The sequence below is a fragment of the Pseudonaja textilis genome, chromosome 3 (assembly GCF_049901715.1).
Source record: "Pseudonaja textilis isolate UNSWEBS1 chromosome 3, rPseTex1.2, whole genome shotgun sequence".
Taxonomy (NCBI): domain Eukaryota; kingdom Metazoa; phylum Chordata; class Lepidosauria; order Squamata; family Elapidae; genus Pseudonaja; species Pseudonaja textilis.
In genome coordinates, this window is record NC_141992.1 from 48,174,522 (window position 1) to 48,192,836 (window position 18,315).

Here is an 18,315-nt window from a genome sequence, read left to right on the forward strand (position 1 = left end):
GCCAAAATAGAATCAGATAGGATCCTGCTTAAAGGTGTTCTATAATTAGAAATTTAATATAAAAATAGAGAAAGGGTGATGGAATGAGGAACAAAGAAGCAACATACAACTGTTTAAATTGCACTTGGAAAAGTACATGTGGAACTTCGAAGTTAAAAACTAGGAGCATGGATTTGAAATGGGCAGGATTCCAATACAAGGATTAAAGGCATCACATAATCAGAGTGATGCCCTTAATCCCTGTATTGGTATCCTGTCCATTTTCAAACCCATGCTCCTAGTTTTTAACTTCAAAATTCCACATGTACTTTTCCAAGTGCAATTCCATATGTACTTCCATATGTACTAAGAGACGAAACATGCCAGAAATAAAATGAAATCAAGAGAAACCAAAGACTAACCTGATCTTTATAAGAAATGAACTGGGAGTACCTCAAAAGTTTTGCTAAAGCTTAAAGACAACTAAGGGGGAGAGAGTGAAAGTGAGTGCATTATCAAAAGCCAAGTTCATCTGGTCCAAGTTTCTCCATTCAACAAGACAGCATTGCCAATGGATAAGAAAAATGAACAAGAATGACCTGGAAGGAAAATAATTTGACTTTCATCTGACTTTTTGAAGCTCAGATATACTAGTATAGTATATCTATACAGTATAGCAGGAGACAGTAGCTAGTAGTGAGCCTCATCTTACAATGTAAGGATAAATTGCATTTTATCCTGTAGTGACATAAAATACATCAAAACAGATAGCCCATTGTGGGGTTCTTAGTGTTCTCTGAGTTTGGCTGTTTTCTTGCAGATAGTTCACTAACTCAACTAGATAACTGCATCAGGTAACTAGGTAGCTGATGTTGTTACCTAGTTGGGTAATGAAACATCTACAAGAAAACAACCAAGCTCAGAAAACACCAAGGACCCCACAGTTAAACCCTGACCTACAAATATTCTCCTCTATAAATAGCCAATTATCTACATATATATTATATGCCTCCATTTTGGCATGTGTACAAAGTTATTTGTTCAAGTGTCCTAAAGAAGTGAAAAATTGCAACTTCCAAGTTGGGGAATCAGTTTCATGTCTGGCAAGAGGTCTCCTATGCAAATGTATTACCTAACAACATTCTCAGCAGTAATTCTCTGTAGGGAAGCTTGTAATCAAATGACTGATGTCAGACAGGAAAACCTACAGCAACTTGTAATCAGTGTTGTAATTTCTCACAGTGTCAGAAGGTCAATGTAGAGAAAGTCCAGAATACTGGGAGGAAATCAAAATGGCTGACATAAGAGGACCAATGATTGGTGACTAATACTGCTGAATCCTGCCATGGTGCTGCCCCCCACAACCTCCAAAACACTGACAAAACCTAACCCAACCCCTTGAAAAAAAAAAAAAAACAAAAAAAAATTCCCCCCCCCCCCCCCCCCCCCCCCCCCCCCCCCCCCCCCCCCCCCCCCCCCCCCCCCCCCCCCCCCCCCCCCCACACCCCTGGAAGCTTAAGATGTGTAGACATCAATTCCCAGAATTCCACAGCCAGCATTTGTGGGAGTTGAAATCTGCACATCTTAAAGCTTGGCAAGATTTGAGAAATACTGTCTTAAACAAACTTCTGAGTTATTGGGAAGGACAAGTCAAAGTTTTGTGAATATATATGACATGGCTACATTTGCTTTATGTCAATGTAACATTCATTTCTGGAAAAAGCTCATTGTGAGTAAGTTAGCCCCCCCTCCTCTTCACACACACACACACACACACACACACACACACACACACAGATACTTTTTCTTAGCTCAATTGTCTTTGGAAAATCAAACTCTTGGACAGAGATTCTCTAGAACTATGTGTACTTTAAACATCCACTTATCCCGATAGGAACTAGGAATTTTTTTTAAAAAAAGGCAAAGAACAGTAAAACAAAGTAAATAAAATTACAGTGCATCTGTTTTGGCCCATATATTTGCAAAACTCACTTTAAAAGGGGATTGGGAAGCATCACTTTGGGTATTTTCATAGTTTCAAGAACAAGGATTGTAGTTAGTTAGGTTGTGTTCAGGCTGGATCTTATTAAGACGTCCACAGTTGCATAAATATACTTGGCAAAAGAGGAAACTGTGAAAAGCAGTTGGGACTGGTGGTTAAAGGAGAATAAATAAACTGGAACAGGAAAAGCGAAGTCCAAAGGAAAAATTAATCTAACACTGAGGGAAAGTCTTAAAGGAGAAGGCTTAGAAAAAAAATTGTAATTTATAACTACTACTGAGCAAATCCATGCTACAAACAAAAAATACTAGACAACTAAGCAACAATATGATACTGCAGGTTGGGCACATTCTGAAACATCACACAAATCCTCCTGTGCTGTAAATACATAAGGATCTATTCATTTTCAGAGTGCCCATCTAAAGGTATCATTTAAGCTAAAATATTAACCAAACTATAGTACATCTCAGGTTGAACAGGACACAGAGCCAAATGACAAGAGCAGAAACATAATCATTTGCACACACACAGACAGAAGAATGACTCCTAATAAATGTAACAGCATCTTGTTATATACAAATTTGTTTATACAAAGTCAACGAGGCATCTCTGAAAAACAGAATACAAGGAAAGTATCATTCTTTATTATACTTAATTGCTGTCAGAGAAAAGTATTTCTGAGTTTATTATATTGTATAGCAATATATTTAGATATCTTTACATTCGAAAAAATTGAGGTATTATTGGATAAGCCCTGATACTGATGATGTCAGTGAATAAATTTAATTCTCTTTTAAACCAAAGTTAGCATAAAAACAAACCAACAGTGTGTCAGGACCAATATTCTCTTCACATAGGATCCAGCTATAATTAAAACTATACAAGCAGGCAGGACACAAAGAGATCAACTCCATGGTTATTCAATAAGCAAGATTCATAGGGATTGTTTCTAATTTTGGTGGTAGCATATAAAGTATAAGAGATGCAGTGGCTCAGTAGCTAAGATGCTGAGCTTGTTGATCAGAAAGGTTGACAGCTTGGCGCTTCGAATCCCTAGCACCATATAACAGAGTGAGCTCCCGTTACTTGTCCCAGCTTCTGCCAACCTAGAAGTTCGAAAACATGTAAAAATGCAAGTAGAAAATTAGGGACCACTTTGGTGGGAAGGTAACAGCGTTCCGTGCACCTTTGGCATTTAGTCATGCCAGCCAAATGACCACGGAGACGTCTTCGGACAGCGCTGGCTCTTCAGCTTTGTAACGGAGTTGAGCACCGCCCCCTAGAGCCGGAAACAACTAACACGTATGTGCGAGGGGAACCTTTACCTTTATATATAGTATAGCCATCACAGATTTTCATCTACTGATAGCCTTATTTCTCAGATTTATATCCCATTTTACAGATTTAATTATTCCAAGTAGTAGATCATCTAAAATAAAAAAAATCATAAATAAAAATATTTCTGTAATTAAATGAAATAACACATTCAATTTTCTTATCAACTAAAAAGTTACCTTATATAGAGGATAGACTGCCTTTCTGTTGATATCAGAGCACAATAAATTTATTAGCCTTATTGGCCAATCCCAAGGTGAATTTAGGACAGCTTGCAGAATATTTGTCATCTTTTAAATTACTGTAATATGAAAGTGTTAAAATTCACATTCTACAGTTTCAGCCATTTAATCATTTAAATTTAAAATACCAGTTAAAAATTGTCTGAGACAAAAGTAGAATTGAAACAGTAGAAACTGGGCTGCCCAAATAAAAATATTAACCAGTCCAAAACAATTCATAGCTTTCTTCATTCTTCCAAAATTCATGCATTGGCTTTTTACTTAACAAACATTAGCAAGCACACTGAGATTAGGGCTGCCCAGAAATTCAATTTTGAAAAGACACTTTGGTGGATGATATTCCTGCAGGTTTTGCTATGAAATTGCAGTTTGCTCTTCAACTCTGAATCTTTACAAACCACTAATAGAGATATAAGTATTTAGGAATATCTATATGTAGCTTCCGTCAGTGCTTCAACTGGAACCCAAATAAAAGTTTGAAACAGAAGTTTTTAAGAAAAGTCCATTGTACTAACTGCCTTAGATACTGTAATATAGTATTTTTGGCTAAATGGCAAGAGAGGAGGAAAAAAACCAGTTTGCTAAAGCAATTTGTACTGCACTTAACTAATCTGATCATAAAATAGCACATAGCTTTGTCTGGAAGATGAGAGTAGGTGTGCAAGAAGTACCGAAGTTCTTGTTCTACTCTTATTTCCAGAGAGGGAACAACAGGTTACTGGAAGGGAGGGAAAGATTTGAAATGTCATCAGTCAATATGCATTTTGGTTGGAACTGTGAATTCTGAGATTCTGTTTAAAGTTAAGAGCTTAAATTCGTAGCATACAATTGAAATTTTATTTTCAGGGGGAGTTAAGTAACATTGTCTTACATATGTTCTTCTACCAGTTTTTCCATTTCTTTTCTTTCCACAGAAAATTCATAAAGGATGAGGAAAAAAATAGAGGTATTTACAGTATATAATAAATATGAGACACTAGTCTGATATTGATATTTGGTGCACCTTCTCTACAGAGCCCATCTTAGATCCTTTTACAATTTTACCCTTTTTCTATGTTCTTATTATCAGTATTCCAGGCATCCTAATGTGTCTTTAATGTTGATTTACAAGAGACTTGGTAAAAAGTGGAGGCTATTGCATGGCCATCTGTAAAAAATGTTGGGCTAAGATTTCCTTTTCCCCAAATGTTGGCGGATGGATATCAATCCATCTGGAAACAAACCCCTGCTAACCAAACTATGATGATTTGGCTTTTCCTCCTTCCACCTCTTTCCCTTTAGTTACAAGCAAACCAGTACATTCCTTAACAGCATTTAATGGATTCACAGCATCAAAGTCAAGGCTCTACATGCCCCACCACTGAAAATTCCCTGTAATCGAAAGAGCAGATCATGCATTTGTATTTAGGTGGCCAAAGGAGTTAGAAAAGGATATTTAGTCTATTGAGCTTATCCTCTTGCCCCACTATTTAGTATACAGTACATAACTGCATTACAGTTTAACAAAATCAAAATCCTTTAAGCCTCTTTTCCAAAAGTTTACAGTGTCCTTGCAACACTATGCAAGGGAATGATGACAATAACATAATTGCTCTTTGATATTTTTTGAAAGTCATTAGAGATTTCACTCTTTGCTTTATGATCTGTTTTCTTGATTTTCTTTATTTCCATTAAAACCTCATGCACACTATATCATTTAAGGTTAAAAAGCCTACAGGCAAACTTGACTACCCCTGCCTTTAATGCAACTTATTTAAACAAGGCAGTGGCCATATCTGGATAAAGTAACTGTCATCTAGAACGGTTTTAAAGAGAATTGAGTGTAAGCACACCTACTAGCCCTAAACATACATGAGAACCATTTAGGGGTGGGCAACGCTTGGCTTGCTTGTGGTATTAAACATCTTTTTCATGGTCTGTTGAGTTCCCTTCCCCACTTGATCATGCCACTACAGTCAGTAACAAAACAAAATGAAATTTCACTGCGGTTTTTCATCCATTTTTAAAGGGAAAAAACATATACATACATTCTGCATTTCCTTATTTTAAAATATATCAACCTCTAAAAAAAATCTCTTAAAAAGCAGCCTGAATATTTTAAACTTATGCTCTTCTGTATTTTACTTGCAACTCCAAGATTCTGTTTTGTTTTGTTCCTTAACCAAATGTATAATTGCTAGTTGCAAAAATTGTCCACCCCAACTTAAATAATTATCCAAATGATGAATGACTCAAGCATGTACATTCACAGATGGCCCATCATTTATGATGAACTTCAATGTTATAGTTCAGTGGTGGCTAACCTTTTTGGGCTCCTGTGCCAAAATCTGTGCGCATGCTTGCATGCTTGTGCTCGCATGCCAGCACATAGAAGACAATGCGCCCTTCCACATCTCCTATGCATGCGCATGCACAATGTGCACCCCCCGCCACCCCCTTACCTGCACTTTGCCTCACAGCTGATTTTCAGCCGGTTTGAGGCCTTTTTCGGCCTCCCAAAGGCTGAGGAAGGCTTCTGCAGTCTTCTACAAGCTTTGTAGGCTGAAATCTAGCCCTGTTTCATCACTTCCTGTTTTTCCGAAAGTACCAGAAGTGATAAAACGGGGCTAGATTTCGGCCTACGAAGCTTGTAGAAGCCTGCAGAAACCTTCCTCAAGCCTTTGGAAGGCTGAAAAAGACCTCAACCTGGCCGAAAATCAGCTGTGAGACACGTACATGCACAGTGAGGTAAGTTTGCCTGCAGCTCACGTGCTGGCACAAATGGCTCTGTGTTCCACCTGTGGCATGCGTGCCATAGGTTTGCCATCATGGTTATAGTTGAACTAGCAAATATACCCCCACCAAATCCAGGTTTGAAATCACAATTCTGGCTTGGCATTCAAATCACATAACTTATGCAAATCACAATTTGTTTAGACAAATTGCAAAATATAGTCTCAGCAGATCAGGAAAGGATTTGTGGCCAAAGGAAGAAACAGAAAAGGGATCAGTTCAACCCATGTATTTCTTTTTTTGTATCTCTTGACAATGACATTGGCGGCATATAAATTTAACAGTATGCACCCAACAATTATTCAGAAAATTGTCATATTACAGTCAGTATAGGTAGTCCTCCACTTACAACAGTTCATTTAGTGACTGTTCAAGGTTACAACAGGACTGAAAAAAGTAACTTAAGATGGTTTTTCACACTTACAACCATTTCAGCATCCCCTTGGTCACATAATCAAAATTGAAATGCTTGGCAACTGACTTATATTTATGATGGGTGCAGTGTCCTGGCATCATGTGATCCCTTTATGTGACTTTCTGACATGGAAAAGCAATGATGAAAACAGATTCACTTAGCAACCATGTTACTAACTTAGCATCTGCAGTGATTCACTTAACAGCTGTGGCAAGAAAGGTTGTAAAATGGGGCAAAACTCAAGTTAACAAATACCTTGCTTAGCAACATAAATTTTGGGCTCAGTTGTGGTTTATCTATAGTCACTGTTCCATTTCACAGAATTGATTTGAGATACAGTATCCAGAGTATCCTTTTTACATGCAATATTCATATACTCTGCTAAATTAAAAAAAAAACATGAGTCCAAGTATATTTTGTTGGGGCATGCCTTGCTCTTTGTTAGGCAAATTATGTACAGTAAGGAAAACCTGGTATAGGGTGTGATTACTCAGAGATAGCTGGCTTTGTATACATAAATCAGAAGGCAAACTTACATACCTGGTATCTCTTTGAAGTGTGTAAAATAACACAACGTTTAGTTCTTTCTTTTTTCCTTTTGAAAGTACTCAGAGCATTATTCTACTGGAATTTATATTCATATGAATAATCAATCAAGAAATGAAATTCTTTCATTAAGTCTAGCTGCATGGATTAACATTAAGATCCTGTGAAATATACATGCCTAAAACACAGTGGACCAGGTAAGTATAAAATGTTTGGAGAGCCAACAGGGCATATGATAAAGTTTCCTGACATCACAACTGGGTTGTGTTCTTTGTCTTCTGTGATCTATTTTAATCAGAACACACCTTGAGCTTTGGAAATATGCAGTATTAAATCCCTTACTTCAATCTAAATTTCTACTATAAGTTTATTTACATTACCTCAATCTTTAGAAAGATCCTTGCTTGATTATAAGTTACTCTGCTGACAGTTTTTCCATGATCAGAGTGAGCAAAACTCTGGAGATTGGCAGCAAGGACTACATGCCCAGGGAAGCCAAGATTTTATACTACCTCCTGGGTCAGGCAAGAGATGTTGCGAGGGGGGCGATATTTCTTTCACTTATTTACAACATTTATATAGTTGCCTTATGCCAAACTCAGGGCGACTCCCAATCAAAAATTAAAACAATATCAATAATGAAACATTAAAACAATATTAAAATTATAAAAACCATAAACATTAAAAAACCAAAAATCTGGCACCGTTACACTTATGATATGCCGTCACTTCATCCTATCCCAACACTTGGGGAAAAGCCAAATCTTCAGTGCTTTTTGGAAGGCTCAGAAGGTTGAGGCCTGTTGCATTTCAAGTGGAGGGTTGTTCCATAGGGTGAGCCTCCCAAGGAAAAGGCACAAGCTCCTAGGTGGCAAGGGACAGGATTAAGAACTTGCCCGTAATCTGGCAGAATGGGTAGAAGTTCTTTAAAAAGGCTGTTCCCCAAAGAACTTGGTTCTATGCCATATAGGACTTTAAGGGTAATAATCAGCATTTAGAATTGCATCCAGAAGGAAACTGGAAGCTGGTGCAGCTCATGCAACAGAAGTTTCAGATCGGTAAATCTAGGGGCATCCATAAAGGTGCACGCCACTGCATTCTGGACCAGTTGTTGCTTCCAATAAGTTTTCAAGGGCAGCCCCATCTACAGCATATTGCAGTAATCCATATGGGAGGTGACCAAGGCATGAATGACCATGAGCAAGACTTCCTAGTCCAAGAAATGCACAAGTGGCACACCAAATGAATCTGTGCAAAGGCCCTCCTTGCCATATGCTCCTTGAACATGAACCATAAGCCTATGAGGACCCCCAAACTGTGCACCAACTCAGTCCATCCCATCCAGAGTCAAAAATGAAGAATCATCTGGGTCTGGGGGTGACAAAAACCCAGAGCCATTCCACCCTTCCAGGGTTGAGTTGAAGCCAGTTCCTTCTGATCCAAAACCACACAGTCTCCAGCCCTTGGCCAAAACTGCCAGAGCATCACTTGTCTGAGGGGGGGTTGGACATATATCATTGGATATCATTAGCATACTGATGATACCAGATCCCATACTCACATATGTCCTCCCGCAGCAGTTTCAGGTGGATGTTAAAAAGGAAAATGAAAGGGTCGAGCCTCTAAGCACTCCACAGTGCAAGAGCCTAGAGCTCAACCTCTCCTATCAACATCGATTGGAATTGGCTATGGAGGAATGAGGAGAACTACATGGCTTTCCACTCCAGATCCGAAATCCAGTCAGGAATATCATGATTTATGCTATTAAAATCTTCTGGAAGGGCCAGGAGGGCCAGAATTTATTAATTTGCATTCATTTGTTAAATTTACATGCCATCCATCTTACTGTCAAGCAATTCTGGGCAAGCTTACATCATAAAAGCAAAAGTACAAAACATTAAATATTAAAATTAAGAGAGACTACATATGTTGGAAACCAGAATACAACAGAGTGAGAGTGAGATCTTCTTCCTCATCAACTAACCACTTCCAGCATGGAATTCCTTCATCAGGGACCCAGGCCAATCAGCAAAGATGGATTTTGAGGGTGTTTTGGAAGACCAAGAGGATAAGGGTGGATCTCACCTCAAGGGACATGATGTTTCAGAGGGTAGGACCCACAGAAGAAAAGGCCCTTTTCCTGGACCCTGACTACTGGAATTCCATTGAAGAGGTCCTCAGCATGGACCCATGCCATAAAGCAGGGGTCCCCAACCCCTGATCCGTGGACCAGCAGCAGGTCGTGGCAGGCCAGCAACCGGGCTGTGCAAACAAGCGAAGCCTCATCCATGGGATGCAGGCAGCACGTGAAACCACCCTTCCAATCCATGGAAAAACCTCTCTCCACAGAACTGGTCTCTGATGCCCAAAAGATTGGGGGATGCTGCCATAAATAGTTTTAAAGGTGATAACCAAAACTTGAATTGGACCTGGAAGCAAATGAGCAACATCCAAAAACAAATAGGCTAGTTTTCTTTTTTTTCTTATAAGATGGAAATCCTTGTTTCAGGTGTTGTTCCTTAGTACTTGTTCTCTGAAGTATTGACATCCATTGAATAAAACTTAGAAATACACAAGTTTCCTTAGATTTGCTAACTGTGCCAAAGGCCACACAACACTACATGAAGCTTACACTTTATCATCCATAATTATAAGCATCAGGGGGATTTACAACTTTAAAACCAAAAATTACTCTGGAGATTTTTCTTATGCAGATTTCCTCTGAAGTGCCTTTTTGAAAACAATATAACTTGTTACTCAGGAGACAGTGATGCCTTTCAGGACAGGATGATCCAAGGTATCTAAATATTTAAATTTTGGTTGCTTTTTATAAGAAGATTTTCACTTTGATAACAACCTCACCACCTTCATCAAACTTAAGTACTGGCATGTTAAGTGTCTTCACTCAATTCTTTTTGAACAGTTTATATTGAGATGGTTCAGTTATATATTTAATATTTAAGGGAGAGCATCACCTTCTCTGGTTCTGAGGGCAACTAGGAAAGAGGGAGAGGTTTTCATAGGAGATGGAGAAAAAGAATAAGACCATTATATATTTACATCAACTGAATTATTCTTTAGGAATTATTCTTTAAGAGTACACACCCCATACCATCATCACCACCCTATTTTAAGGCCCTGCAGGTAGATTCAGACTTTAAAAGAATCCAACCCATTATCTGCCAAAACCATCAACACTCTACAACATTGATTGTATAATCATGTTATACACCTTTGCCTCTGGGAAGATACAGCTTATAAAGAGAGGTAAAGTTTTTCTAACTTCATTGACACACAATGCATTAAATTGTTATTATTTTGAACAGCCAATTTATTTTAACTATGGGTTATCAATTGCTTAAATTATTCACTCTACCTGTATTTAATGCTAATTAGATGTTATGGTCTTATTTGTGTCACTACATCTGGCACAAAGGTCTGCAGGAAGATTTATGTGTTAACTGCCATGTAAAAGATGAATCAGTTTTCTCCAACCTGGATTGCCCTTGAAGTTGGTCCCAGAATATGAAACCAGTTAGCAACAAATTCTGGGGACTTTAAACCAATATACTGGAATAAACCAGACCAGAATAAGAAGTATCAGCTGAACATTTTGTTCTTGAATGTTAGTTTAAAGTATAAACCCAATGGAAATGGAATTTAGTTCCAATGCATTATTAAATATTTGAGACTAAATTCCAATATGTATTAACTGGAAATTGAAGCTGATCCATGTTGGATATGTTTACTCTTAAAAAGACCATAAAAAGGCATGTAGGGTAGAAGGGAAATTAAATGGAAATAGAGATTCCTCTTAATGACTGCAGATAAGTTTGTGTGTGTAATGCAGACCACCTTTTATTAAGCCATGATTTGCTAAATAATTTACCGAATAAAGCACCGCTTTTGATTCACAGTTATGCTAAGCCATAAACTATAAATTACAAGACACACCATTTAATTCACCAACATGCTAAACTGAATCAAATAACCAAATCATACTAAGTTTAGCAAAAGATATAAACATAACAGTATCTTTTTATCAGGTCAATCTAGAAGAGAGCTTAGGTAAACAATAAAGGAACACTACTGAATCAAACTGTTTTCAAACTTATCAGTATGTATCCTTACAAATACAAAACTGGACCTAGGCCAAAATAGGACAATTATGAACAAGGTAGCACAGTAGTCAGTCTCTAGTCCAGCACCTTGTTATCCTTAGCTGATCTCAAAAAATTAAGCAAGATCAGACTTACATTGATGGGAGATCGCCAGAAAAATCTCAGAACTGTATGCCAGACTGGGAAGTTAAAAAAAATAAATCCTGGAAGAATGAACAGAACAGAATAAAATGACAACATTGGAAAGAAACTTGGAGGTCTTCTAGTCCAGACCCCTGCAAAAGCAGAAGACACTACACCATTTCAGACAAATGGTCGTCCAACCTCTTCTTAAAAGCCTCCAGTGATAGATTACCCATAACTTCTGAAGACAAAAGCCGTTAAACTGGTTAATTGTTCTTGCTGTCAGGAAAATTCCCCTTAGTTCTAGGTTGCTAGTTTCCATCCATTGCTTTTTCTTTTGCTCAATAGGTTAAATGCCCCCCCCTCTTCTTTATGGTAGCCCCTCAAATATTGGAACACTGCTATCATGTTACCCCCTAGTCCTTCTTTTCACTAGACTACACATTCCCATTTCCTGCATCTGTTCTTCATATTTTTTCGCCTCCAGCCCCTAATCATTTTTGTTGCTCTTCTCTGCACTTTTTTTTTTCCAAATATTTTTTTATATTGTGACCAAAATTGGATGCCATGTTCCAAGTGTGGCCTAATCAAGCAGCAATTAACACATCACATGATCTTGATCCTATCCTTCTGTTGATGCAGCTTAGTATTTCATTGGCTTTTTTGATGAGTACAGCACACTGCTGGCTCATATTAAAGTGATTGTCTGCTAGAACTCCAAAATCCCTATCATACTTACTGCTATTGAGCCAGGTTCCACCAATTCTATACCTATACATTTGATTGTCTTATCTAAGCCTTATTTTTTTCACCATTTAATTTCATTTTGTTAGAGGCCAGTGTTCAAGTCTGTCAGTATCCTTCTGGAACTCAAGCCTACCTTCTGGGATGTGGGCTATTACTTCCAACTTGGAGTCATCTGCAAATTTGATGAGTTCCTATACTATCCCTTTTAAGTCATTTATGAATATATTGAAGAATACTGTGCCTAAGACAGAACCTTGGGGTATCCCACTGCTTACTTCACTCCATGTAGATGTAGTTCCATTACGGACTACACATTGAGTGAGGTTTGTCAGCCAGTTATGAATCCATCTATTGGTGATGCTGTCTATCCTACATTTTTCTAACTTACCAAGAAGTAGGTTGTGGTCTACTTTGTCAAATGCCTTACTAAAATCCAAATATACTACATCCACAGAATTTTGCTGGCCCACTGACTTAGTCACTTTGTCAAATTATAATGGTAAGCTATTACCATAATATTGCCATAAAATTCTACATAGGTGTGTGCATAAAGTTGCAAGAGTGGAATACAACTGTAGAATGACATTATAGTTAGTAAACAGATATGTATAATCCTCCCAGAATTCTATGTAATTAACAATTCACCCCCACCTGCCCCCTTACTGCTATAGTACAGTGTTTCTCTACCTCAACATCTTTAAATTGCATATACTGGGAATTGAAGTCCACACATTTTAAAGTAACTGGGGTTGAGAAAAACTGCTATAGGGTAACATCTATAGAGCTAATAGACAGGCTAGGGCTGAAATAGGGCTAGCCACTGCTTTGTTTTTCTCTTGGAATCCATCTTACTTTTATGAGCTAAACCAAGTAAGCAGGCATAGTTTTCTAAGTTGTTTCCAAAAGCATTTAACTGAGCATTAAAGGGATGAATTAATATGCATCAACACTTCATTTTTTTTCAATTGTCAACTCAATTAGTTATTTCTAAATAATGGATACAGACCACATTGGAAGCTTATAAGTAATAATAAATGTTACAAGCAGAGTTTGTGTTAGAAAAATATTGCCCAAGAAAAATTAAATAAAATTAAATAAAAAATTATTTTCAGGCTGTAGGAGATGGAATCTCAACAGCAAAACTTCTGTTAAGTCTGAAACTCTTCAAATAATACATTTTCTTTTTTCTAAGTTTGCCAAAGCATCTTAGCTCTTCTATTTCTCTCCCTCCCTCCTTCCCCCTCTCTCGGTTGCTGCACTCATTTCCAGATGAGGCTTTGGCTCCAGAGAGGTCAGTTCTAAACTCCTCTTGCAATTTATTCTGCAGAAACTCCAAAGTATACAATCCACCAGGTTTTATTTGAGAACTGCAACTTCACTGAATGGCCAAGTTCACATGTAAAGTATGGGACAAAGCATAAAACGTAACTCAAGATTATGACTGGGATATCTCTTTAACTTTAGTCTGACTTTCTTAATTTCTATATTTGTGAATGTCCAAACTAGTCCACATTCAGAGCAGTTTATTTGTATGAAAACAGAATGTGCTGGCAGTTTACCACTTTGTTAGCATCTCTTGTTGACTATTTATGAAAACCAGATTTTCTATGGATTTGTATTATTAATTATGTCTGCCACATCTCTAAGGCCAAATCATTCATTTTCTTCTTGTTTTCTTTTGAAACAGGCTTGGAGGATAAATCTGTTGCTGTTTTACAGATTAAGTAAGCTTCCAATAAATAAACCATAATGTAGGTATGAATGAGAGCCAGTTTGATGTAGTGATTAAAGCAACAGGCTAGAAATCAGGTGATCTAGTCCCACCTTAGGCATAAAACCAACTGGGAGATCTTGGACCAGTCACTTTTTCCTTACCCTAAGAAAAATGCAATGACAAATCACTTCTGAAAAACCTTGCCAAGAAACTGCAGGATCTGACACAAGAATCTGACACAATTGAAAAGAAGGAAAATAAGTATGAATAGGAGCAAAGAGTATTTTAATAATATGGAAAACCATATAATTGCAGGTAACATTGAGCCCCCTCCCCCAAAAAAAACAATAATGATGTTAATTCTGATACTATTGGATGACAGACTGAGCATTGTTGCAATTTATATGCATAATCACTTGGTAATTTTCCTGTAGAGCAAATATGAAAAAAGAACATAGACGATTTCTCTATCACAATCTTTTATATTAGACAATATTGCTGTACACACTGCTCCTCCTGTAAAGTTGCTCTGGTTCTGAACAGGCAGCATGAAAAATAAGCACCCAGTGCAAGACTAGATTTGGCCCCACAGTCTTTAGTTGCTGATCCTTAAATATTACATACAATAGATGTAGCTGGAAAATACCATGGCTGCTTTTATAGGGTAGTATCAGTGATACCCATCCACTCACTCTTCAAAAAAACAAGACTCATTATCTAAATCAAGTGGAAAGCGACATTTTTATTACCGTTTTCATATTCTGCTACTTATTTGTTAGATCTCCTATAACAAGCATGGATTTACAAAAAAGGTTTTGTTGAAATGCAAGAACAGAACACAGCAAAGAGAAGGGAACACCTCAGTATCAGATGGATTTCAGCTTTACATATAGAAGCACCTCTCAGATTGTTGGAATATATTTATGAAAGGCTAGAATTTTTTGGGATGTCACAACACGTTTCATTATCATGGTTTATTAACTGGCAGCTATATTTTTTTCAGTATATTGGCTTTTTGAATACCTCATTGTTGCCTTGGCAGATTTGGGAAATGATTTTTCCCTGTGTACGCTTGTTAAAAGATTCTTGGTTAGTATTCTGCAACTTATTCTGCATGGTTGGAGACTATCAACTCCTTACATAACCAGTCTCGACTTCTCAAAATTATATTGCCATTTGGACATGCTTGCTGAAACTTTGGGGAAATGTGGTCCCAACATTTATGGACAATACCAGATGCAAATAGTGAAGAAAAATGGTAATTTCAAATGATAGAATACCCCTATTTCAGTTATAGCTTTTAAACATTAATTGCATTGTTTCTTAGAGGAACTTGGTTATTCACATGATAGATGCTGGATTTTAAATATGCATTTTACTTTTTCATTCATCAATGTATATTTCAAGATTAATCCTGTTTGTCAAACTTCCAAGATGTCAGGATAATTTGTTCACTCTTTACATGACATCCATCACCACCTAGGAAATGAGGACTCAAGTTTAACTTTTTTGGTTTTCAACTATCCCAATCTTCAACCATTGCATCTATCATGTGAAATCTTCCCATCACTGTCCCAAACTTCCACCCTATATAGTTAATATGAACAATCAGCATTCTAAATAACATTAATGTACATGTTCTGTATGATAAATGATTGTTCCAAGCATAGAGAACTGGAATAAACAATAGGAAATAGTGAAGCATTTAAAAAAGTGTTCCAGCTAAAATGGATCTGCAAAATTTCACAGAAATGTCATTCTTGCCCTCTACTGAAAACTGATATAACAAAGAACATGATTTTACCTGCAAGACTCTTGCCCAAATCCACCCCATGTTCCTTCCCCTCTCCCAAAGGTATCCGTCAAGTTTCTACAGAATGGAATTTTGCTATGCTGTTTTTACATAAATCTGGCCACAGCTTAAATGGAATTTGAAACCAAAGAGCTTTAATAAATAAATATTATGATAAGAATATGAAAGCAATGTACACATCAAACTTAATTGGAATCAAAACCAAAGCATTTCTTTCTAAACTAAAATCATAAAACTTTACAAGAAGCTAGTTCCTTTTTAGTGGGCCTGCAAAGAAAAATAAAACCAAAACACCCTTTGCATTTTAATGGTAAAAAGAGATTCTAAAGTGTTTAAAAGGATATTACTAAAGTAGTAGTAAATAATCTTAAAACTCTCACCACTTTATAAAAGAAACAATACAAACTATAAAGCTAAAAGATTTTTCTTAACACATTTGTATCATACATTGTCTACTTTGTATCATTAAGACATGACATGTTACTGTTTTAGGGAAGTATCAAGACAAATTGTTTGGATTTGCATGTCTGATTTTAAATGATAATCACCCATGCTATTTCAAAATAAATTAAGCTAAAACACATATTTTTGCCGAGAATCTTTGTATCTAACATCTGAAGTTGCATTACATATGAACTCTTACCCCACAAAAACATTCCCTTAAGTCTCATGCCCCATCTTAATCTTAAAAGTATGTAATTGCTTCTAAAAGCTTGGTTCAACCTTGTAGAAAAATAGTAGTAATCCGAGCAGAGGTTGCAAATAACAACACTCTGATTTCTAACTGGGAAGGAAAATTCATACAGCCCCCCCCACCCCCACCCCCCCAAAAAAACCCATTCCTTTTTCCTCCTTATGCTTAAAAGCAATCCGAAGAATAGATTTCTTTAAAAACAACAGTCTTTGAAAGATTAAACCGAAAGGTTTGCATTCAACCGTTAAAAGATAGATTTTTGCCGGGCACCAGGTTTACTAATCTCACGGACAAAATCCAACATTTAAAAAGTAGAGGAATAGTTCCGCGCCTATGTGTGCGCTCGCTCGCACATATACATAAGAGAAATACGAGTGTCCGTCCAGGAGGTTGGGATTCTCCTTACCTTGACTAGCTTTAGCCACAGTGTTGCCAAAGGAGAGAACCAGGCACAATCCAAGGATCTCCAGGGCCCCCATTCCAACCGATGCGTTTTGTGCAGAAGGTTGGTGCCAAGAACCGGGAAGTTTTCTCTGATGCTTTGAAGGCGCACGCAGATTTTAACAGGCAAAAAACAAAAAACAGAAAGAAAAAAGAAACCCACAAAACAAAGGAACTGTTTTTCCGACGGTGTATGAAAGCAGCTACTGGAGAAAGGATGGCCAAATTGCTCGGGTTTTCGACTAGTTTCCTCTGATGCTTCTAGCACAGGAAGGGAGGGAGGACAATCTGTGAGCGGACCTGATCGCCTCTTTTATTCAAGAAGGAACGTAGCCGGTTGTAGTTTTTGTTAGAGCGGCAGATTTTTTTTTTTTAAAGGGCCGTGGTCCAATGCTGAAGACCTGTAAAGGTCCATCCAAGCAACGCCCTTTTTCTTTGCTCTTTCTTTCTATTTGCCTTTGCTTCGCCTGCTCCTTCACTCCCTCCCACCCGTCCGGGCTCTGTTCAGCTCTGCCTGCAGGAATTTACAGTCTGCCACTGGGGGAGTAGGGCCAGTAGCCATGGAGACCGCTTCCCTGGGAGCAAGGAGGTCAGGCAAGAGACCATGTGCAATCAATGGATCAATGCAAACTCCTGAGCGAGTTTCAGACCCAACAGCCCCTTTGCCGGGAGAGGAGGAAAGGGGAGGGGCATGAGAAAGGGGATTGTGTTCAGAAGGAGTATTAAGAAGAAATGGAGGGGGGGTGGAGAGAGAAACCAGCTTGCAGATACCGTGACCTGTAACACTTTAAAAAAAAAACTTTTTGGCGCTTGGTCTTGAAGGCAAAGACACGCACTCGCAGGAGCAAAGCAATTGCAGATCAAAGGGCTTTCTCTCTCCCACTGTTGGCGGAGGGGGATGGGGGAAAGAAAGAAAGGAGGGGAGAGGAAAACTCTAAATCACCGAGGATCTTTACAGCGTTGTACCAGCCTCGTCTCGAATGAGCCACGGACCACTTTTCTATCACCTTCCTTCGCCCTGACGGAGTTCTGTTCCCTGGCTGTCTTACGAAGAACGGTCTGTGTTGTCAAATAAATCATAAACCAAAGGCGCTCTGGGAAGTTTAAATAGGTGATAAAATTCTAGCTCGTTCTCGGTCTTTCCACGCGCTGGGTTTAATGAATGCGTGAGAGGGTCTCTGAGCATGAGCAGAATGCCCCTGGTTCAGCAGAGCTCGGATTGGGCTGCTAAGAGGAGCTTTAATAAATCGGGGGAATGTCAGGAAAAAATCCGGCGAAATAACATTTCAGCAGATATCAGCCTGCATCTCTTGGTTATTGAATCTCTTTCCTTATATTGGCAAGCAGAAATGGAAACAAGAAAGGCTGCCT

The 18,315-nt window shown here is 38.0% G+C and overlaps 1 protein-coding gene across 6 annotated transcripts in view; it reads right to left on the reverse strand.

Moving 5' to 3' along the window:
• SCUBE3 (signal peptide, CUB domain and EGF like domain containing 3) overlaps window positions 1-17,607 on the reverse strand; it is a 107,544-nt gene extending 89,937 nt beyond the window's left edge. For 5 of the 6 annotated variants that reach the window (XM_087929559.1, XM_087929558.1, XM_087929556.1 and 2 more), the window contains exon 1: window positions 16,910-17,606. In XM_087929559.1, coding sequence (XP_087785685.1) covers window positions 16,910-16,982 — 73 coding nt within the window. In that variant the 5' untranslated portion in view covers window positions 16,983-17,606. Of the gene's footprint in view, window positions 1-16,909 lie in introns of all 6 variants that reach the window. The other variant, XM_087929560.1, reaches the window with a different exon arrangement.
• Window positions 17,608-18,315: the final 708 nt, after the last annotated feature.